Below are 23151 nucleotides of genomic sequence, written 5' to 3' on the forward strand. Positions count from 1 at the left end.
AATATGTTCCTATGTATGTTTAACTACTATATTCCACCTATCATCCCCATGTAGAAAAATAATTATATGCATATTCTTATCAGTAGTGGGTTAAATATGTTCATTGTCAGGCGATATTCCTCCCATAAACCCCATGAGAAATAATAATTCTACCCATATTCGCATCAAAAACAGGTCAAATGTAATATTTCCATTAGCAAGTGAAGAGTTAAACATTAGCAACTGCTTCTTGCAACATTGTATTAAGCACTGCAGGAAAGAAAAACATATTTTGAGAAACAACAGAGTCATTACCATATATATGTGTATATGGTACACTGACATCTAGTGAGGGTTCTCAGTATTTCAGCCAATAATCCAATCATCCCATCATCCCAATATGCAGTTTAGTACGTCCCCATTTTACGCAACTAGTGTAACAGCACATGATATTATAAACGATTTGCTTAAAATGATACTAAACACACATTGTTTATTTTCATTTTCCCTTCTCTTCCTGTATGTGGATGATGGCACTGTAATTATTTTAATTATTTAATCTAATTGATATCCAGTTGTCACATGGCCCAGCTCTCTCCCAGCCTATCTTTAGGGAAACATAAGCAGGAGGAGTCCTCTGCTGCTGGTCATATGTTACAGGGGCTGGGGGGGTGTTCGGTTGAGCCACAGGCAGGTGACGGGGGGGGGGTCTGGAGTCTGACAATGCAGGCCGGGATGATGCGAGCAGGTGCTCTGGTACTAGCACCATGGGTCAGCAGGTCAGGCCCGGAGCAGCCCTCATGACATATGGCACTTTCCCTGAAATCACAGCTCCGTCATGTTGTATATCGGGGTACATGGCACTTGTTGTCCAACAATGGGAAGCAAGGGGGGGGGGTCAGACTTGGTCACATGATCCGCATCTCCTTGTCCATCCATTTATTCACATATTTTTATTTGCAATGCATGCCTTGTTCAGCAGTCATCTTGGGTAAATTCCTCATGTCCTGTTCACACGTCTGTCATATACTTTTTTTTTTAGGATACTGGTCTAAGTGTACATATGTTCCGCTAGTCTGTGTTCAGTTCAGAAGTGCTCAGTAAGTGTCATGTGTTTAGTTACAGTTTGGGTTACACATTCCACTCATTGGTGTACACAGGTTACCTTGGTGATGGTCGCAAGGTGAGGCGGGGGTTTGGGTTTTTAGGTAGGGGGTAGGGCATGGTAGGTGGGTTGGGGTCATGTCTGTTAAGCTGCAAGCCTCGTTTTATTCAGGGCTACAAGAGGAGAGGGGAACTGCTTCGGCTGCAGGTTACACTGGTCAGGTCATCAGCGCAAGGTTCGCTGCCCTCAGTCATGGGGTAGTTTTCCTTAGTTGGGAAGCTGAAACAGCTCAGTTTCCACCTTCTTTCCATCAGTTCGGCTGTATCCCACCACGCCCCGTTGGGTTGGCCAGTTGAGGGCACCTGCCAGGGGTTCCTAGGCATCTCACGGATCAGTAGCCTGGTCAATTGTCACGCTCTGCCTTCTTCGTTCAGAAGTCACTCACCTATGGATATATGGTAGTCATGTGGTTGTGGTTGCTATTAGGTTCATTTCCTACCCGAGTTTATTTAGCCATGGGTCATTTCAAGTATTAGCTTTAGTATGTTTTGTTTCATTTTTTCCTGTAGTTGTTCCGGCTTAACAAACAAGGGCACAAAGTATCTTTCTTCCAGGTTTCAGGCCAGCTCAGGTAGGTGTTTGTTTATTTATCTTTTACAGGCTGCCATACACACACACAGGGGTCATGGTCCACTGTAGACCTGGCGGTTAATACCACTGCAGGGTCACCCATCACATTTATGGGTGACATCGGATTGAGACGTTTTCGTTTTTAATTGACGTGTGCAGTGGCAAGTCTCCTCATCTGTTTCATACACATTCATGTCACGGTCACGCATCATGTCTTCTCAACGCTCGTTTCGGTTGCCTGACACGTTTTCAGGTTGTTGTGTGTGTGGGGTCACGTTAAATTATCTGCTATACTTCGGATTCATCGTTTTCTGTTTCAGGGGTCTGACATGTTTTTAGTCCCGCTCATACATTATATTTCAGGGTGAGCATCGGTCTTCAGGTGCAGACCTCATTAGTTTAGTAAGAAGTATTCTTGGTCCAAAGTAGGTCATGATTGCTTATGTGTTGTTCACCTTATCGTACTTAGCCTACACACGAGTCAAGTCACGGTTATCACTGCAGTAATTACCTATCATGTTTTAGGTTTCAGCGGGTTGAGACGATCGTTTTTAATTGGCTTGTGCAGTGGCAAGTCTCCTCACCCGTTTCTCAGTCAGCTTACGTTAAACTATTTCATTCGTTGTGATTTGTTACACTACTAGTCATGTTGAACCTGACACGTTTTCAGGTTTCTTGGTAGGCCTGAGTGTACATTTTTAATTGACCTGTTGCACCGCAGGTTTCTCTGCCTCCAAATATTTGGTATGATATATGCTTTCTTAGGCTCACAAGGCCTTGTTTCTGGGGAAATGGGAGACAGCTGGAGGGGTTAAAGAGGGTTGGTTAGGGTCGGGTCAGTTAATATATTGTTGTGTGCTTATGATGGTTTATTTTGGTTATTTAGGTCATGTCTCAAGCGGCGGACATTGAGGACTTTGCCTCCATCCCCCCTTCTCCAGCTAGGGGATCGGAACATGACAGCACGCCTTTTCTGAGGTCATGGACCATCCCGAGACTGATGGCGAAGTTACGTCTTGGGGTATTTCATACCCAGCATCAGCCCGCAAGGTGGAACTTTTTATTATTTCCTAGCTCTTCAGGTTCCAGTGCTGAGCAGGTCACCCTGCGTAGGGTCGCTACGTCTCTCACGTAGATTCACTCCACCCTAAGCTCTCTGGCGAACTCCTTTCAGGAGTTACGGGCCAGGGTGGAGGTTTTGGAGAGTCGTCCAAGTCCGGCCCTGGAGGATCTTGCGGTTTCTAGGATTGCAGCGGGTTCTGGAGTCCCATGGTTTCAAGCCCCATGCCATTGGCTTCAGGTACAAGCGCTGGTGTCCACTCTGTTACCCCGGCTCTTTTTATCCCCAGGAAAATCAGGAAGGATATTTTAGAAGGCAAGGATGTCAACTTGGCATCTTTGTTGATTGCCGCCCACGATGTGACTGACAATAAGTCCTATGCCTGTGGTGATGTGTCAGTGATTGTCAAGACTTGGGACCACAGGTTGAGTCGCAAGCTCTCTATCCCAGGATTTGTCAGCGTACAGCATGTTCAGGGGTATTGTATGCTCGGTGAGCCCCCATAGGAGAGAAGAGCTGGACCATTATCTGTATGCAGTGGTGGAATTGGGACATAAGTTCGGGGGTACGGCATTCTACGATTATCATGGATCGTTTTCTACCAAAGCTGCTGCCATGTTTGCCCAACATCAGGTAGTTTGTCATGAAGATCCTGCCAATAATCAGCGATCCAGACGCAGGGGGACACGGCCGCGGGTTCCACTGCGCATGCGCACGCGTTCACGGGTGCTGTCACGCACGGGCGCGCGCACTCCCGCTAGTGCCAGGCGGGCTATTTAAACCGGCCTGTCACACTCCATCCCCGCTGTCTGCTCTACAGCGTTCCGTGTGCCTTAACCTGATCTGACCTGTGTACTCTGCTATCTGACCCGGCTTCCTGTTAGACCATCCTGCTATCCGCCTGCACCAGACCCTCTTGGCTTGCCTGACCATCCCTCTGTGTTGTCCCTGGTACCTCTGCTGATCGACCGATACCGACCTCTGGCTTGTTTGACCACCCTTCAGTCTGACACCTGTATCCAGCGTTCCAGTCTACTACCTGCTGCTTGTTCCTGGTTCCAGTCCAGCGTTCCAGTCTACTACCTGCTGCCTTGTTCCTGGTTCCAGTCCGGCATTCCAGTCTACTACCTGCTGCCTTGTTCCTGGTTCCAGTCCAGCGTTCCAGTCTACTACCTGCTGCTTGTTCCTGGTTCCAGTCCAGCGTTCCAGTCTACTACCTGCTGCCTTGTTCCTGGTTCCAGTCCAGCGTTCCAGGCTACTACCTGCTGCCTTGTTCCTGGTTCCAGTCCAGCGTTCCAGGCTACTACCTGCTGCCTTGTTCCAGGTTCCAGTCCAGTGTTCCAGGCTACTACCTGCTGCCTTGTTCCAGGTTCCAGTCCAGTGTTCCAGGCTACTACCTGCTGCTTGTTCCAGGTTCCAGTCCAGCGTTCCAGGCTACTACCTGCTGCTTTGTTCCTGGTTCCAGTCCTGCTTACTTACCTGCTTACTTACCTGCTTCCTTATCTGCTGTGACTCCGGGACCTCTCTGCGATTCAGCGTCCTCTTCAGCTTCTGGACCCAGAGGGTGTCACCACTCCTGAACTTCCGGTGACTGTCGATCCTGCCAGGCACCCATACCACTCCTCACTCCTGGCCTTCTGTCTCCATTCCAGAGGAACAGGAGTGGGAGCTGTAAGGGAGGTCCTTCTCTGCACTTCAGGCTCACAACCCACCAGGTACGTGACAGTAGCAGACAGCCATGTCTGAGCCTGAGCAGGGAACGTCTCCCATGGAGGAACTCTGTGCACACCTGGCAGGATTGACTGAAGCAGTCAAGAATCTGCAGCAAGGATACACCAGGCTGGAGGAACGAGTGTTAACCTTGTCTAATCCCATTGGGGCTCAGGGAGTCCCTTCCGCTTCTGCTCCTTCAGTCGGGCCTTCCTCAACAGTGGTGATGCTCCCTCCAGAACCCAAGGTCCCGACGCCTGAACGTTTTTCCGGAAATCGCCTCAAATTCAGAGCTTTCCGCAACTCCTGTGAACTGTTCTTTGCTCTTCAGCCACGTACCTTTTCCCTTGAGGCTACTAAGGTGGGCTACGTAATCTCTCTGCTTTCTGGTGACCCCCAAACTTGGGCCCAACGCCTCTTGGAGCAAAAGGACGTATCCTTGACTAATCTGTCTGCCTTCTTTGACGCACTAGGTCAGCTGTATGATGACCCCCAGCTGTCCGTGACTGCAGAAGCGGCTTTGCACACCCTTCAGCAGGGTCGCAGGGCTGCAGAAGACTATGTGGCGGAATTCAGAAAGTGGAGTGTAGACACGAATTGGAATGATGCGGCTCTCCGCTATCAGTTTCGAATGGGACTTTCTGACTCTCTGAAAGATGAATTGGCCAGGGTGGGTACCCCACAGACTTTGAACGCATTGATCGATCTAACCATCCAGATCGATCGACGTCTAAGAGAACGAAGGACTGAGAGAGCGATGGGAACCTCTCGCCCAACTTGGGTTACCCCTAAAGTGCCCCATCATACATCACCAGCACCACCAATGTCTACTTTTAACCCACCTGAGCCAATGCAATTAGGGGTTCTGCGGCCTTCCCTTACTCAGGAAGAACGACAACGTCGTCGAGTGAAAGATCTGTGCCTGTATTGTGGGGAACCTGGGCACTATGTCAGGAACTGTCCCCTTAAACTCCGTAAGTGCCTATCTCTGTCCTCTGACTATGCTGTGCCTCTGGTTAAGAACACTACTCACCTTGCTCTCTCTCTCCTGTTACAGCTTCCAGGAGAGACCCTGCAAATAGCCGCCATTATTGACTCCGGAGCTTGCAGTTGTTTCATGGACTCTCTTTTTGCTACCCAACACCGGATACCTCTGTTGCCTAAAACCCATGGACTTTCCATTCATCTAGCTGATGGAACGGCCATTAAATCAGGGCCTGTTACCCAAGAGACTGTTCCAATACCCGTTTCCATCTCCAATTCTCATCAAGAACTGTTACGCCTAGATATCATCGCTTCACCTATGTTCCCCATAATCCTCGGCATGCCATGGTTACAGGCCCACAATCCTGACATTAATTGGATCACAGGTGAGGTTACCTTTTCCTCCCCATATTGCCAACAGTCTTGTAAACTTCAGGACACTCAGAAGAATCCTACCTTGCTCTGTTTAAACACAGATCCTAGTCTGCACCTTTCCATCCCTTCTGCATATCATGATTTCTTAGATGTATTCAGCAAGCAGGGGGCAGAGGTCTTACCCCCTCACCGGGCCTATGACTGTCCTATCGAATTACTCCCCGGTGCCGAGATACCTTTTGGAAGAATATTTCCTTTAACGGAAGTGGAACAAGGGGCTTTAAAAGAATATATCGATGAGAATCTAAAGAAAGGCTTCATTCGTCCATCCACGTCTCCAGCAGGTGCAGGTATCTTCTTCGTACAAAAGAAAGACAAGACCCTCAGACCATGTGTAGATTACCGTGAGCTGAACAAAATCACTGTAAAGAACCGTTACCCTCTTCCTCTGGTACCAGAGCTGTTCCAAAGACTTGGGACAGCTACCATATTCACTAAGCTTGACCTACGCGGAGCCTACAATTTGGTTCGTATTAGGGACGGAGACGAATGGAAGACCGCCTTTCGTAAGCGTTATGGACATTTTGAATACCTTGTGATGCCGTTTGGGCTGTGCAATGCTCCTGCTACATTCCAGTACTTCATCAATGATGTTTTACGAGACTTTCTAGATCTGTTTGTTATCGTCTATTTAGACGACATACTAATTTTCTCTTGTTCCCTTGAATCCCATCGCAGGCACGTCAGAAGTGTATTGGCCCGGCTTCGACAACACGGTCTATATGCAAAAGCTGAGAAATGTGAATTTGAACAGGAAAGTATTCCATTTTTGGGGTTAATCATTTCCAGCAAGGGCATTAAGATGGACCCCCAAAAGGTCACTGCAGTACTAGACTGGCCAGTCCCAACAGATAAAAAGGGGATCCAGCGATTCGTTGGATTCGCTAATTTCTACCGCAAATTTATTAAGGGGTTTTCAGCCATCATCACACCCATCACACAGCTAACTAAACAGGGTACTCGTTTCCACTGGTCTGCTGAGGCTCAAAAGGCTTTCGAGACTCTCAAGGGCCTTTTTACCTCTGCTTCCGTACTAAAACATCCAGATTCCTCTCTGCCATTTGTACTAGATGTGGACGCATCCGAAATTGCGGTAGGGGCAGTGTTGTCCCAAAGACAGGGAACTAAGGCCCTGTTATATCCTGTGGCCTTCTTCTCTCGTAAATTGTCCACGGCAGAGAGAAATTATGATGTAGGTGACAGAGAATTATTGGCTATTAAATCCGCGTTGGAGGAGTGGCGCTATCTGCTAGAGGGTGCCGCTCATCCAGTCTTAATTTTTACAGATCATAAGAACCTGGAGTATTTGAGGTCTGCAAAAAGGTTGAAGCCACGCCAAGCCAGGTGGGCCCTCTTTTTCTCCAGGTTCTCTTTTCATGTCACTTATCGCCCTGGTTCCAAGAATACCAAGCCTGATGCCCTATCCAGGATGTTTCACAAGCCCCAAGAGGTTTCCCCTCCGGACACCATTCTGTCCCCGGGGAATTTTCTTTTGCTTCAGGGAGATTTGCTTTCCCGGATTAAGCAGGCTTCCGCAGAATTGGGGTCTTCCATTAGGCCAGAACTCCAAGTTAAGGATGGGTTATTATGGCACGAGAATAGGATTTTTATACCTGAAGAACTACGAGTTTCAGTACTAGAACTCTGTCATGATCATGCTTTTGCTGGGCATTTTGGAGTGGCTAAAACTACTGATCTGGTACAGCGTACCTTTTGGTGGCCTCAGTTACGTGATGATTGTAGGAGATTTGTTGAATCCTGTACCACCTGTATCAGAAACAAGGGGCACAGGACCAAGGCATGGGGTTTGCTAAAGCCATTACCTGTCCCAGATAGGCCTTGGAAGATGCTTTCTATAGATTTTATTGTGGAATTACCTCCGGCTGGGGGTTTCACCTCAATTTTTGTCATAGTAGACCGGTTGTCGAAGATGGCCCACTTTGTCCCAATGAAGGGCACTCCCTCAGCTACAGAGACGGCACAGGCATTCATTAGAGAAGTCATCAGGCTCCATGGGGTACCAGCTAATATCGTTTCAGATCGGGGGGTACAGTTTACCTCCCGATTCTGGAGGTCTCTATGCAAAACATTGAAGATTGAACTCTCATTTTCATCTGCTTACCACCCCCAGACTAATGGGCAAACAGAGAGAACAAACCAGACTCTTGAACAATATTTACGCTGTTTTTCTTCATTTGCCCAGGATGATTGGATTTCTGTTCTTCCATTGGCCGAGTTTGCCTACAACAACTCTATTCATTCCGCTATCAAACAAACCCCATTTTTTGCAAATTATGGTTACCACCCTTCTTTTCTGCCTAATTCTCTTCCAGAGTGCACAGTACCCGCAGTTCAGGAGAGGCTGGACTTCTTCACTTCCAACAATCAAGTTTTGCAGGAGACCATGACCAGGACCCAGGAGTATAATAAAGCAACTTTTGATAAGAAGAGACGAGGTGAGCTGTTACTTACACCCGGGGACCAGGTATGGTTATCTACAGTAAATCTCAGGATGGCCTGTCCATCAAAGAAATTGGGTCCCAAGTTCCTTGGCCCATTCCCTGTTAAGCGAAGGATTAATGAGGTGGCATACGAACTTGAACTTCCGGATTCATTAAAAGTGCATCCAGTATTTCATGTGTCTCTACTCAAACCCTCTGTTTCTAACCCATTTCCAGGCCGAAGTACGGATCCTCCTGATCCAATTTTGGTGGATGGGGAGGAAGAATTCGAGGTGGAGGCTATCATGGACCATAGGAGAAGAGGCAACCAAAATCAATTTTTGATAAAATGGAGAGGGTTCGGCCCAGAAGAAAATTCTTGGGAACCCGAGGATAATATTCATGCTAAAAATCTTTTACAATCTTTTAAAAGAGCCCATCCGGAGAAATTCCTTCAAAGGGGCATCCGGAGGCTGCCCCTTGGGGGGGGGCAATGTCATGAAGATCCTGCCAATAATCAGCGATCCAGACGCAGGGGGACACGGCCGCGGGTTCCACTGCGCATGCGCACGCGTTCACGGGTGCTGTCACACACGGGCACGCGCGCGCGCACTCCCGCTAGTGCCAGGCGGGCTATTTAAACCGGCCTGTCACACTCCATCCCCGCTGTCTGCTCTACAGCGTTCCGTGTGCCTTAACCTGATCTGACCTGTGTACTCTGCTATCTGACCCGGCTTCCTGTTAGACCATCCTGCTATCCGCCTGCACCAGACCCTCTTGGCTTGCCTGACCATCCCTCTGTGTTGTCCCTGGTACCTCTGCTGATCGACCGATACCGACCTCTGGCTTGTTTGACCACCCTTCAGTCTGACACCTGTATCCAGCGTTCCAGTCTACTACCTGCTGCTTGTTCCTGGTTCCAGTCCAGCGTTCCAGTCTACTACCTGCTGCCTTGTTCCTGGTTCCAGTCCAGCGTTCCAGGCTACTACCTGCTGCCTTGTTCCTGGTTCCAGTCCAGCGTTCCAGGCTACTACCTGCTGCCTTGTTCCAGGTTCCAGTCCAGTGTTCCAGGCTACTACCTGCTGCCTTGTTCCAGGTTCCAGTCCAGTGTTCCAGGCTACTACCTGCTGCTTGTTCCAGGTTCCAGTCCAGCGTTCCAGGCTACTACCTGCTGCTTTGTTCCTGGTTCCAGTCCTGCTTACTTACCTGCTTACTTACCTGCTTCCTTATCTGCTGTGACTCCGGGACCTCTCTGCGATTCAGCGTCCTCTTCAGCTTCTGGACCCAGAGGGTGTCACCACTCCTGAACTTCCGGTGACTGTCGATCCTGCCAGGCACCCATACCACTCCTCACTCCTGGCCTTCTGTCTCCATTCCAGAGGAACAGGAGTGGGAGCTGTAAGGGAGGTCCTTCTCTGCACTTCAGGCTCACAACCCACCAGGTACGTGACATAGTTACAGTTTGGAGTGGGGAGTTGGGTAGATACTGAGCTTTTTTGCAGACATTTTGCTGGGCTGAGGTCACCATTTTGCGCAACATGCCAGTCATCCTCGCATACTGCATGCTGGTGCTCCAATACTGAACTACCTGTTCCAGGCACATCCAGGGCTTTCCCTAGTTCCCTACTGGCCCCGGCTCAGGCAGACTGCTTTTGACAAGTTAGGTCGACCTTTTTGGTATCTGGGGAAATCTCAGATTTGTAATTATTTCAAAGTTTGGAATCCCACTATGCAAGAAGCCCCAGCTATTTACCATTCATCTGGCAGATGGCTCCACACCAACCTCGGGTCCCATAACCCATGAGACCACCCTCATATTGGCCACCACCGAAGCAGACCATCGGGAATATCTTCGGCTGGACGCGATTTCTTCCCCCATTTTTCTGGTTATTTTGGGGTTACCGTGGCTTCAACAGCACCAGCCACAGATTGATTGGTCCACTGAAGTTGTGTCTTTCAGGTCACCCTATTGCTTAGACCACTGTTTCCCACAACGAGCCTGTTTGACGGTGCAACCCCTTTCCACAGATGACAACACTCTTCTCCCCCAGGTTTACAGAGACTTCCTGGACGTCTTAGACAAGAAAAGGGCTGAATCCCTACCGCCTCACCGGCCGTATGATTGCCCCATTGAGCTTCTTCCTGGCTCTGCAATACCATTTGGGAGGATCTTCCCACTCTCTGAGCCTGAATTAGAAGTCCTCCAAAAATACATTGATGAGAATCTTAGGAAAGGGTTCATCCGGCCCTCTACCTTTCCTGCTGGTGCTGGACTCTTTTTGTGGAAAACAAGGACCATTCTTTAAGGCCATGTATCGACTACAGAAAATTGAACAGCATCACAGTCAAGAATTGATACCCGTTGCCTCTAGTCCCTCAGCTCATTCAGAGGTTCCGCACGGTCTTCTCAAAATTGGACCTATGGGGGGGCCTACAATTTAATATGGATAAGAGAGGGTGATGAATGGAAAATGGCCTTTCGTACTAGGTTTGGCCATTTTGAGTATCTGGTCATGCCATTTGGGCTGTGTAAAGCCCCAGTAACTTTCCAACACTTGGTGAACGTCATCTTTCGGGATTTTCTTGACCTCTTCATGATAGTTTACTTAGATGACATCCTTATTTTTCACCTTCCCTCGAGGCACATCACATCCACATGCAAAAAGTCCTTTTTCGCCTCCGAGCCCATAAACTCTACACCAAGCTTGAAAAATGTGAGTTAGAGAAAGTTACCATAGAATTCCTTGGCCTCATTATTTCGACTTCTGGCATATCCATGGACCCCCAGAAGGTAACTGCAGTTCTTGAATGGCCAGTACCCTCAGACCGTAAGAGCATCGAGATGTTTGTGGGATTCGCCAATTTTTATAGAAGATTCATCAAATGCTTCATAATTTCACCTATCACACAACTCACCAAGCAAAACAGCCATTTTCTGTTGTTCCCATTCAGCACAAACAGCTTTCGACAAACTCAAGAAGCAATTCACCTCTGCCCCGGTCCTTCATCATCACAATCCAGCCCTGTCTTACGTGTTGGAGGTCGATGCTTCAGAGATTGTGGTTGGGGCAGTCCTTTCTCAGCGCCACGAAACCACAGCCATGTTGCATCCTGTTGCCTTCTTTTCCAGGAAGTTGTCCCCAGCCAAAAGGAACTATAATGTAAGGGACCGGGAACTCCTTGCTATTAAACTGGCCCTGGAAGAATGGCGATATCTATTGGAAGGAGCCCCGCACCCTATACTTATCTTCACTGATCATAGGAATTTGGAATATCTCCGTACAGCTAAACGTCTCAGACCTAGAAGAGCCAGATGGGCTCTCTTCTTCACCCGATTTTAAATGCATATCATGTACCGTCCGGGATCCAAGAATTGAAAACCTGATGTATCCCACATCAGATAACTCGCCAATGACAGACTCGATACTCCCTGCCTATAATTTCTTCCTACTTACAGATGACCTCTTGTCCAGGATTAAACTGGCCTCCTCTCTAGACCAACTGCCCTCAGGAGAACATCTGCAAGAATGCCTCTTCAACTGAGAGTTCCTGTGCTCAAACTCTGCCATGACAACAAGTTAGCAGGGCATTTCGGGGTGACCAAAACCACCGATCTGCTTTTGCGAACCTTTTGGTGGCCTACCCTCAAGGCAGACTGCCATGCTTACGTCAATTCCTGCCGGGTATGCAATCACAGCAAAACGGAAAAGAACAAATCATGGGGTCTCCTACGCCCCCTGCCTATTCCCTCCAGACCCTGGGAACAGATCAGCATGGATTACATAGTGGAGCTACCACCCTCTGATAAGTTTACATCCATATTTGTTGTTGTTGTGGACTGCCTTACAAAAATGGCTAATTTTATTCCTATGATTGTCACTCCTTCCGCCCCAGAAATAGCTTAGGCTTTTATCAAGGAGATCATACGCCTCCATGGGGTCCCTAGCAATATTGTATCGGATGGTGGGGTCCAGTTCACCTCTAAATTCTGGAAGGAGCTCTGTCTTGCTCTATACATCGAGAACCACTACTCTTTGGCCTACCACCCTCGAACCAATGGACAAACGAAACGCACGAACCAAACTCTTGAACAGTACCTTTGTTGTTTCTCTACCTTTGTCCAAGACAATTGGGCGTCCCTACTACCTTGCGCAGAATTTGTATACAACAACACAATACATTCTACCACTAAACAATCACCGTTCTACGCCAACCTGGGGTACCACCCTTCTTTTTCCCCTGTCTGACCTGCTTCCGCTTCGGTCCCGGCTGTCTGGAACAGAGTGGAGTTTCTACACAACTTAGAACTCCTAAAGGATACCATGGCCAAGGCACAGCTGGATTACAAGACCATCTATGATCGAAGGCGGTGGGGAGACCTGGATCTTCAACCGGGAGACAAGGTTTGGCTGTCTACCAGGCATTTGAAGTTGGCCTGTCCCTCCAAGAAATTGGGCCCTAAGTTCATTGGGCCCTTCCCTGTCCTGTCCCAATTCAACCCAAACTGCCCTCAACTTACCGGATCCACCCTGTCTTCCATGCCTCCCTCCTGAAGCCCGTGGCCCCGAACCCCTTTTGGGGAACGTGGGGCCCATCCTCCGCCTCCCTCTATGATTAAAGGGATTGAGGAGTACAAGGTGGAGGCCATCCTGGACTGCCGTAGAAGGGGCCACGGACGCCAATTTCTAGTACAGTGGAGGGGTTACGGCCCTGAACAGAATTCCTGGGAAACCGAGTCGCATATCCATGCTCCAGATCTTCTCCGGCGGTTCTTTCAGCAAGATTCATCCCAGACAGGCGTCCATAGGCCGCACCTTCGGGGGGCTCTGTAAGAGTCCAGGGCTTACTATGCATGCACAAATGGCATGTTGTCACAAGAGGAAATCCGTTCCAACTGAGCATGCGCCTAAGACGCCTCAGTGCGCCAACCTGCACCTGCGCAGAGACGGAAAAAGGCAGGAAAATGCCCAGGAGGCGCACAGGAAGTGACCTCAACCTGATGAAAAAAAGGCAGGAAAATGCCCAGGAGGCGCACAGGAAGTGACTACAAACGTCCCTATATAAGCCCAGCCCAGACACTGCCAAATTGCTGGATTTTCTTCAGTCCCCCTTGTTCCTGTGCTAGTGTGTGATATGTCTGAACTTGTTGTGGCCTGGAAACCTATTTGACTACTCTTGATTGCTGCTTGCCATTGACCTCGGATTTGTACCTTGACCATTCTACTTCTTTGCCCCTTTTGTACTCAGCTGCCAGATTGGAACCGACCCGGCTTGGATCTCGACCATTCTTCTTCTGATTAACCCTGTTATACTTCATTGCCAAACTGGACTTGACCTCAGCTCAGATCTCGGACCAAGGCTTGCACGGTGCTCCACACCCCAGGCACCCCTGCCACTCGGTGTCCACCAAATCTCTGTCTCCATCTCCAGAGGCTTTAAGGACCCGAGTTGCAAGGGAAGCCTCCCCAATACTTCGGTCTCATATCAGGTACGTGGCCCTCGTGACATACACCCTTATCGTTGGATAGAGTACTATAAGTGGATGTCTTAAATTGCATTTTCATATTTTCTCTGTTGCTTTCTACTGAATGATTACAGGGTAAGCAGGTAGAATCGTTGGAACTCAAATGTCAGTCAATGTTTTTTCAGCTAGATAATCAATAAAATCACTAGCCACGTCGCCTGCCACCAGCCGTCCGTCCTTGCATCAGGTGCCCCCAGCAGAGTCCGTCCTTGCATCAGGTGTCCCCAGCGGAGCCCCCCCTCACACCAGGTGCCCCCAGCGGAGCCCCCCCTCACACCAGGTGCCCCCAGCGGAGCCCCCCTCACACCAGGTGCCCCCAGCGGAGCCCCCCCTTACATCAGGTGCCCCCAGAGGAGCCCCCCCTTACATCAGGTGTCCCCAGCGGAGCCCCCCCTCACACCAGGTGCCCCCAGCGGAGCCCCCCTTACATCAGGTGCCCCCCAGCGGATCCCCCCTTACATCAGGTGCCCCCAGCGGAGCCCCCCTCACATCAGGTGTCCCCGGCAGAGCCCCCCCTCACATCAGGTGTCCCCGGCAGAGCCCCCCTCACATCAGGTGTCCCCGGCAGAGCCCCCCTCACATCAGGTGTCCCTGGCGGAGCACCCCCTCACATCAGGTGTCCCCGGCAGAGCCCCCCTCACATCAGGTGTCCCCGGCAGAGCCCCCCTCACATCAGGTGTCCCCGGCAGAGCCCCCCCTCACATCAGGTGTCCCCGGCAGAGCCCCCCCTCACATCAGGTGTCCCCGGCAGAGCTCCCACTCACATCAGGTGTCCCCGGTGGAGCCCCCCCTCACATCAGGTGTCCCTGGCAGAGCCCCCCCTCACATCAGGTGTCCCTGGCAGAGCCCCCCCCCTCACATCAGGTGTGCCTGGCAGAGCCCCCCCTCACATCAGGTGTCCCCAGTGGAGCTCCCCCCTCACATCAGGTGTCCCCGGCGGAGCTCCCCTTACATCAGGTGTGTCCCCAGTGGAGCCCCCCTTACAAATTCCCACAGCAGTGCGCCCCCCCTCCCCTACCTCAGAGGTGTCCGCCGGTGTCTTGTCGAATACCGCATGGCAAAACCCCCGCCCCTTTCCATAACAGACTGGCAGCGGGGCGGGGGTAGGTGGGGTGAGGCGGAGCAGCTCCGTCTAGCCCCCCCCCCAAATCAAAAACCGTATTTCTCGGGACATTTCCCGGGACACCAAAAATTCGGGAATGGAGTGTAAGTCCCGGGAATGTCCCGGGAAATCCGGGACAGTGGGCAACTATGAGTGTGTTATGGGTTTGCCTGTGGTCTCCTGGTGCTGTGGGAGCCCATAGAGGACATCCATGGAGGATGGCCAAACTACCTAATCTACAACCTATTGATTTGAAACAGCAGGACTACTGCGATGTCCCAAGACTGTTACAATCTTATTTGTGATGCTTGCATGTATAGTATTTTGCTTTTCATCCTTTACCATTGTGTGAATGAGGCCATAGATGGGACCATTAAACCACAAACCTTGTCTAGCATCATAGGTACCTCTCCCTCACCACATTATCTACAAAGTAACCATTAAAAGAGATCTATGGTCACAGCATACATTATCATTGTATCATTATACATGATTCATAAAGCGCTAATGGTTTATACAGTGCTTTACAAAATGGAGGGAGACAGAACAGTTACAAATTAATACAAGAAGGATCAGTGGGCCCTGCTAATAAAGCATACAATCTAAAAGGAAAGGATAAGTGATACTAAAGGTAAATGATGAGCTCATGGAGAAAGTAAAGGTACAGTTGATCAGTTGGAGGCCTCTCTGAAGAGAAGGATTTTCAGGGATTGCGAAAGGCAAATAGAGTAGGAGATAGTCATACAGATCGGGTTAAAGGGTTCCAGAGGATGGGAGAGGCTCTGGAGAAGCATGGAGGTGAGCATGGAAGATGAAGAAGAAATGTAGTAGTAATTCTGCGCAGTGGAGATAGGTACACCTGTAGCTCAGAGTTGCTGCCTCCACAGATGTAATTACCACCACAGTGGAAAAAGCTGAAATAGAAAAAAGTTAGGTGTGGGTGTGGCGCTATTCTGGTATCAAGCGAGATACTATGCCTCTGTTGTTGTCACCTCAGTTGGATCAGTATGAGTTTTAAGATGGCTTGAATTCCCAAAACACTTTTTTCAAAGGAAAGGGAAATTCTTAAACCAAGAGTAGTATAAAATAGAAATGCTGTGTATATGATTCCTTCAGCTCACCATCTATCATGCGATACCTAATAACAGAATATACTCATACATTCATTCTGTTATTAAGTATCACATGATAGATGGTGAGCTGAAGGAATCATATATACAGCATTTCTATTTTATACTACTCTTGGTTTAAGAATGTATGAGTGTTTTGGGAATTCAAGCCATCTTAACACTCATACTGATCCAACTGAGGTGACAACAACAGAGGCATAGTATCTCGCTTGATACCAGAATAGTGTCACACCCACACCTAACTTTTTTCCATTTGAGCATGGAAGATGGTGACAAGGTATCTAGAGAGTAGAAGGTCTTGGGAGGAGCAAAGAACAGTTTGTTTGGCATTTTGAGACTAGGTTAGTAATGTAGCTGGGGGGCCGAGTTCTGGATGAATGTGTAGGTTGTTGCTGGTATTTTGAATTTTATTTGCTGGGTGAGCGGAAGCCAGTGGAGGGATTGACAGAGAGGAGGAGCAGACAATGAACGTTTTGTAAAGTTGATAAGTCTGGTAGCAGCATCGACAATGGACTAAAGAGGGGATAGCCTGTGTAAAATTAGGGCAACAAGGACAATGGGGTTAATTTACTAATGACAAAAGGACTGTGCACTCTGCAAGTGCAGCTGCCCCAGAGCATAGTAAATGAGCAGAATCTCTGCTGACTTCAATCATCCAATCATGTGCAAGGAAAAATGCTGTTTTGTAATTTTCCTTGCACGTGATTGGGTGCTCTTTGCAAAGTGAAGCTTTAATTCATTTACTAAGCTCTGGAGCAACTGCACTTGCAGAGTGCACAGTCTATTTGCCTTTAATAAATTAACCCCAATGACTTTAAGTAGGATTTCATTCAGCATGATAATCAGACAACTAGAATTTGAAGAGGAAAAGGCCATTTGGCCAATGGCCATTTCTCTCATGTAGGTCTTCTTTAAACTAGAAGGTTGATTCTGGTTTTGAGTGGAGAACCAGTATAAAAAATACAAAATATGGGGGGTACATACAACATCCCTGTAAATAGAGCCCTTTGTGGGAACTGAAACCAAAACCTCAGGATTGCAAGTCAAATGCTAACGAGTAAACCACTGCACACAGAACAGCTTTTAATTAATGTTTCTTTCTTTACAGGGCTCAGTCCAGATTGTACTCCGAATGTAAATCTCCCAAAGAATGCAAAGGCTGGTCAAACCCAAAACCAACCACTTTCCCTGAGATGTCCAGTCACCCTATGCTCCCTTGATGAACCCACCGTGACCTGGTGCAGAGTAGAACGCAGAGGAAATAGTCAATGTGAGATTGTAAAGCCGGATGATCGGATCTCCTCTGGATGGGGAGAAAAGACAGAAAATGAAGCAGTTCATGTTCTGAAGTTTCAATTTGTGCAGTTAAATGACACTGGATTTTATCAATGTTTAGCAGTCTTTAAAGGGATGCAGATCGTTGGAAGTGTGATAAAAGTTACTGTACCTGGTAAGTCTGCTCTGAAAATATGTTGTAATGATGATGCTGTATATAGAGTACTATTTGTAAAAGTATAGTATATTATCTCCTTCATGCTAACGTTTCAAAGTAGGCTACAGTAGAAGTATTTACATCTGCTTGTGAACCGAAAGTAAGGGCTTGTCAACCTTTTCCATTCTAACGTATCAACATGCATTCAAATGCAATGTGCGGCACAAGAAAAGGGTTAGGTTGCCCTGCTTTGTCTATAATCCAAATGCACCTCAATAGGGTTTGTTACAACTGAAGAAAGCAACGTAACACAAATCATGTTAAACACACCCTCTGAACTGTCATGTACACTACTCTATTGAAGTAAACGTGAATCTGCTGACTTGTGTTTGATGTGCACTTTAGGAAAATGCAGGAAAACAATGCCTTTTGTGCACAAAGCCTATGATATTGGCACAGCATCCTATTTGAAGCTTCAATGGTGCCATGAATATGGGGAGCATTGGTGAACGAACGGAGGAAACAGAACTTTTGGGTAAAACTAGGTTCTTTTTCCTGGGAGGACCATGGGGCATTTCTAGATACAACCAGATGTGTCCTCCAGAAACATTTACATGTACAGCTCCACTGCCATGACATGCAAATCTTTTTACCCCAGTTAAAACATGAATCAGTGGTCCTGGCCTGATTGTCTAAGATCTACCCCGACACTTTGCCCCCATGTTTCAGGGGGTGCAGGCAGGAGGGAATCATGTTCCATATTTGGTGGTCCTGCCTGACGGTCCAACAGTTCTATACCAGGATATTTAATTTGCTTTACTCAGTGACCGGTTTGAATACCCCCAAACATGTTAAGACGGCATTATTTTCTGACCTATCGAGTGAGTTACCCAAACATCTCAGAACCCTCACCTTCTTTATCTTTTTAGCAGCTAAAATCACTATAGCAGGAGCATGGACATCCCTTGCGCTAGTCAAAGACAAAATTGGCTAGTATCCTCTGGGACAAGCAACTTTGATTTGAGAAAGGCTGGAATCCCTGCATTAGATCCCTCCAATCTCTTTAGTGGGTGGGGTGGCCTGGGGGCTGGTAGTTTGGGATGTGGTGATCAACCACATATCTCTTCTCTTCCTTCTTCTTTTTCCTTTATTCTACTCTTTTTATTCACACTTCTAGTTCCCATACAAATTCTCCATGAATGCGTTAGCACAGGCTTTAGGGTTCTATCTAACTAGGGATGAGCATGCGGTTGGAGTCAAACGTAAGTTCGACCCGAACTTCGGGTGTTCGTTTGTTGTAAAACAAATCGAACATATGGGGCGTTCGGGAAAATTTTGGTGCCGCGGAACGCCCCATAATGCACTGCGAGATCGCAGTGCATTGCTGTATGATGATTGGCCAAAGCATGCACCTGACCTGCATGCTTTGGCCAATCACAACACGCTCTGCTAGGAGAGCCATAATTGGCCAAAGGCAGGGTGCCTTTGGCCAATCATGGCTCAGGGGGACTAAATCCACGCCCTACGCTATATAAGTCGGCTTACAGAGCGTGTGTAGTGTTGTTGGCGTGGACAGAGAGATAGCTTGAGTTAGAACAAGCAGGGGAAGGTTATCCAGTTAGTGGCAGTGTATTTGATATATATATATATATATATATATACTCTGCATTCAGTGTAGCCTATATCTACAGTGTATTCTGTGGTATACAGTGCAAGCGGTGTACACAGTATCTAATACAGTGTGTACAGTTTCTACTACACTTCTGGTGGTGTACACAGTATATAATACGGTGCAGCCATTGTACATTTGCTAATACAGTGCAGGCGGTGTACACAGTATCTAATACAGTGTGTACAGTTTCTAATAGACAGTGTATTAATATATATATTCAGATGAACCCTGTCACTTCGGGGATACCGGCACATATCCACCTCCAGTTCCCCATGCCGCACTACGAAACCGTTGTTTCGCGCTATGAATTTCCCAATCTCCTTGTTAACCTTTACTCTGGCCCTGTTCAACTCATCTAGCAAAACACTGGAGTGCAGGAGATTATTGTTTGGCCTGTTCAACTTATCCACAGACCTGGCAAAACGCCAGGTAGTGTGACCTACAATGTCAGACCAAACCACCACTGTATGAGGAAAGGCCATCTTCAGACGGAGTACATCAAACTTGACGTCTCAAATGAGGTGACGGCTGGACCGAACCCCTAGATCATGCCTCTAGTGTGGAAGACCAGGACGTCAGGGAGCCTAGCCCACCTAGAAAGCCTATGTACCTCCAGGACCACCCTACTCCATACCAATCCTGGGACCCCTATCCACCTGATGCTGGCCTCAGAACTGGGAAATACAAGCTGATGGCCATTAGGCCTGACATCAGCCCTCTTACCCCCCCAATGAACAAAGGAGCGTCCCAAAATCCACACGAGGCAAGCATGATCTGAAAAGAAATACAGAAAAAGCATAACACATAACATGGAACATACCAGACACACAATAGCACACATAATAGGAATAATATAACAGATGCCCCAGAGAACCCGGGGATATTAAATCAAGTGAGGACACACATAAAGTTTAAACCTGTCTGATTCCCACCTGCCGATGCGTTTCTCCACCGCATTATCCAATCCCCACTGGGAAGTCTTCATTGGCAGCCCCTATGCAGAAAGAATAAGAAGAGTACCTACATGGCTCCAAACCATCAGTCATGAGACAGTGCCGAAGAACCGACACGAAATGAAATTTAGACAAGGTCGACCCATCCGAATAAGTAAGAAAGGAACCAGACACCCCTGGTCGAAGCCGTAAAAACTCCTCCACCGCTGAAACCGGGCAGATGGGTGAACCAGGAACCCCTAGTAACCTGTCGTGAGCTCCCCTTCCCGCTTGGTTCATCTTGGATCGGCGGATAAACAGTACTACAGAAGAGCCATCGCAGCAGACATCTGCCGCTGACAAGCCCCCCTGTGCAGCCTTGGACGGATTGACCAACTCACCCACCCTAAGAAATCCATAAAAAGCCAAAGCAAAGGCTGCCCGGAATAACAAAACTTCAAAACCAGATGAACACACCACAGGTGTCTGCTACGAACAAGGACCATAGAATGTCAAAGGTAATAGGCCGCCGAGCACCCTTTCATTAACCTCTCACGGCCTGTTTTACTAAAAAATCTTTGGTAAAATCTGGGATGCCCCGCAATATAAAAAGGAACGCCAAACCGAACAACTTCCGGTTCATAGCGGAAATGGACACGCCGGCAGAGAAACACAGACAAATTAAATAAATCACAAGATGTCTGACCTCAGAACTGACCATTGCAACCCCCGCCCGCTGCAGCAGCTCCCCCCATTTCCGCCAGACCTTGGTGTAGTAAGACCACATCGACTCACTCAAGGAGCGTCAAATCAAACTGGAGGCGATTCCAATGCAATCCGCCACAGCCGAAGAGGACAAGGGGTTCCCCGTTGCTAAACGCCCGGTGCCAACTCCCGGAACCTGTCCAACCGAAAGCGAGAGAGAGCGTCAGCCAAGGTATTCTTCACACCTGTAGAGCCGACTGCATCTGTGAAAAGCTCAAGATCATAGTTGCTGACCGGCCTCTCCATCCAGATCGACCGACCATTGAAAGTGCCCAAAAATTCAGCAGGTCGGCCCTGTGCTCCCTGTTCAGCCGAACAAAATGCCTGGGCGAACTGACCCCAGCAGTGATGGCCGATAGCCGCCTGACAAAAAACCCTGCCCATCTGCATAATACGGCACACAAAATTAAGCTTGCCGAGGAGAGACTGTAGCTGTTGGAGCTAGATCTTGTATTTGCCAAAGGCCAAACAAACCTCCTCCTTAAGAGCAAGCAGCTTGTCGTCAGGCAGACGTCACTTTATTGCTTGGGAATCAATCACTATTCCCAGGAACTTGATTGTTGACGTGGGGCCCTCTGTTTTGTCCGTTGCGAGAGAAATGCCAAAGCGCTCAGCGAGGTGCTGAACCGTAGCCAGCAAAATACCGCATAAATTTGAAGAGGGTGGGCAACACACAGAAAGTCAACTAAGTATTGGATAACCGAATTGACCCCCGCCACCTCCCAAACCACCCATTCAAGAAAAGAGCTAAATGTCTCAAACAAGGCACAAGAGATGGAGCAGCCCATAGGCAGGCAGCGATCCACATAAAAGGCGCCCAACTATCTGCAGCCCAAAAGATGAAAACTGCTTGGGTGTACTGGCAGCAACTGAAAGGCAGCCTCGATGTTGGTCTTAGCCATAAGGGCACCCTGATTATAGTGCCGAACTCAAGAAACAGCAGCATCAAACGAGGTGTAAGACACCGCATACACCTCAGTGTCAATGGCATCATTAACTGACCCACCTTTTGGAAAGGAAAGATGGTGGATCAGGCAAAATTTATTGGGCTCCTTCTTTGGAACGACTCCCAAAGGCGAAACCACCAAACTGTCCAAGAGGGATGAGTAAAAGGGCCACACATGCGGCCCAGTAACACCTCCTTAGGGAGTTTTTCAGAAACCACTTCAGAGTGTAACAGAGCCAACCGCAAGTTGTCAGCCGTGGGAGGGATCTGAGAAAGGGAGCAAGGGATCAAGAAGCCCTTCGCGAAACCCACCTGCAACAACCAAGCTACAGGCCGATCTGGATATCTACTTAGAAAGGGGACCATCCTGTCCACCCTCACTGGTGTCCTGCCTTTTTTCCCGTAGTATAGCCAGGACGTGCCCTGCCAGCCTAGAATTTTCCTGACTTGCCTATGCCCACCCATGGACTTTAGAACTTACTGGAGGATTTGGAGGAATTTCCAGAATAACTAGGAAATAAAATCAGTACAGTGTGTTATGGGTTTGCCTGTGGTCTCCTGTGTAGTGATCGCGTATATAATTAATATTTAGGTATTATAATGATGATGTAAGTACTCTTCCGCAGCAACCCAATTCTTCCAGAGAGATGCACTTTATTGACTTCCAACACAGAACAAAGTCCAAAGTCCACAGATGACAAAAAGATCCGACAGAGGAAATATAATTCAGAACCCCATGTTCCTAGGCCTGTGTGTTCCCAGCCATACACAGACAAGCCTCACCTAAAAAGTAAAAACCAGCTTGAATGTCCTCTATGAAATACTAGTCCACTAGGAGGGAGTTTCTGCTAGGTCAACCCAAAATACTCTTTGATCTTATTGTTACCCCCTCAAGTCTAATTACCATCAATAAATACTTCTTCTATGGTCCTTTAAACAATGTACCCTTAGATATGTGTAATTAGATTAGATTAACAGATACCACCTGTACACCCTTTGAAATGTTCAAATAGACTTGCATAAGATTAACACATCAAAGGGTCTTCAACTGTCCCCTTGCTATGTTAAAATTCAGTTGGACAAATCAACCAGTCAATTGAATTCTTGCCTGGTCAATATTGACTATATGTGTATATACATATAATAATGTCCCACATAAATCGGTGAACATATTACAACATCCTGGTGCAACTCCAGTGGGAGCCCATAGAGGACATCCATGGAGGATGGCCAAACTACTTAATCTACAACCTCTTGATTTGAAACAGCGGGACTACTGCGATGTCCCAAGACTGTTACAATCT

General features: G+C 48.1%; 1 protein-coding gene across 1 annotated transcript in view; it reads left to right on the forward strand.

Moving 5' to 3' along the window:
* LOC141129341 (uncharacterized) overlaps positions 1-23151 on the forward strand; it is a 145054-nt gene that overhangs the window by 83457 nt on the left and 38446 nt on the right. The window contains exon 2 of the mRNA XM_073617316.1: positions 17209-17550. Within this exon, the coding sequence (XP_073473417.1) occupies positions 17209-17550 (342 nt within the window). The remainder of the gene's footprint in view (positions 1-17208; positions 17551-23151) is intronic.

The sequence above is a fragment of the Aquarana catesbeiana genome, linkage group LG02, assembly GCF_042186555.1.
Source record: "Aquarana catesbeiana isolate 2022-GZ linkage group LG02, ASM4218655v1, whole genome shotgun sequence".
NCBI lineage: Eukaryota > Metazoa > Chordata > Amphibia > Anura > Ranidae > Aquarana > Aquarana catesbeiana.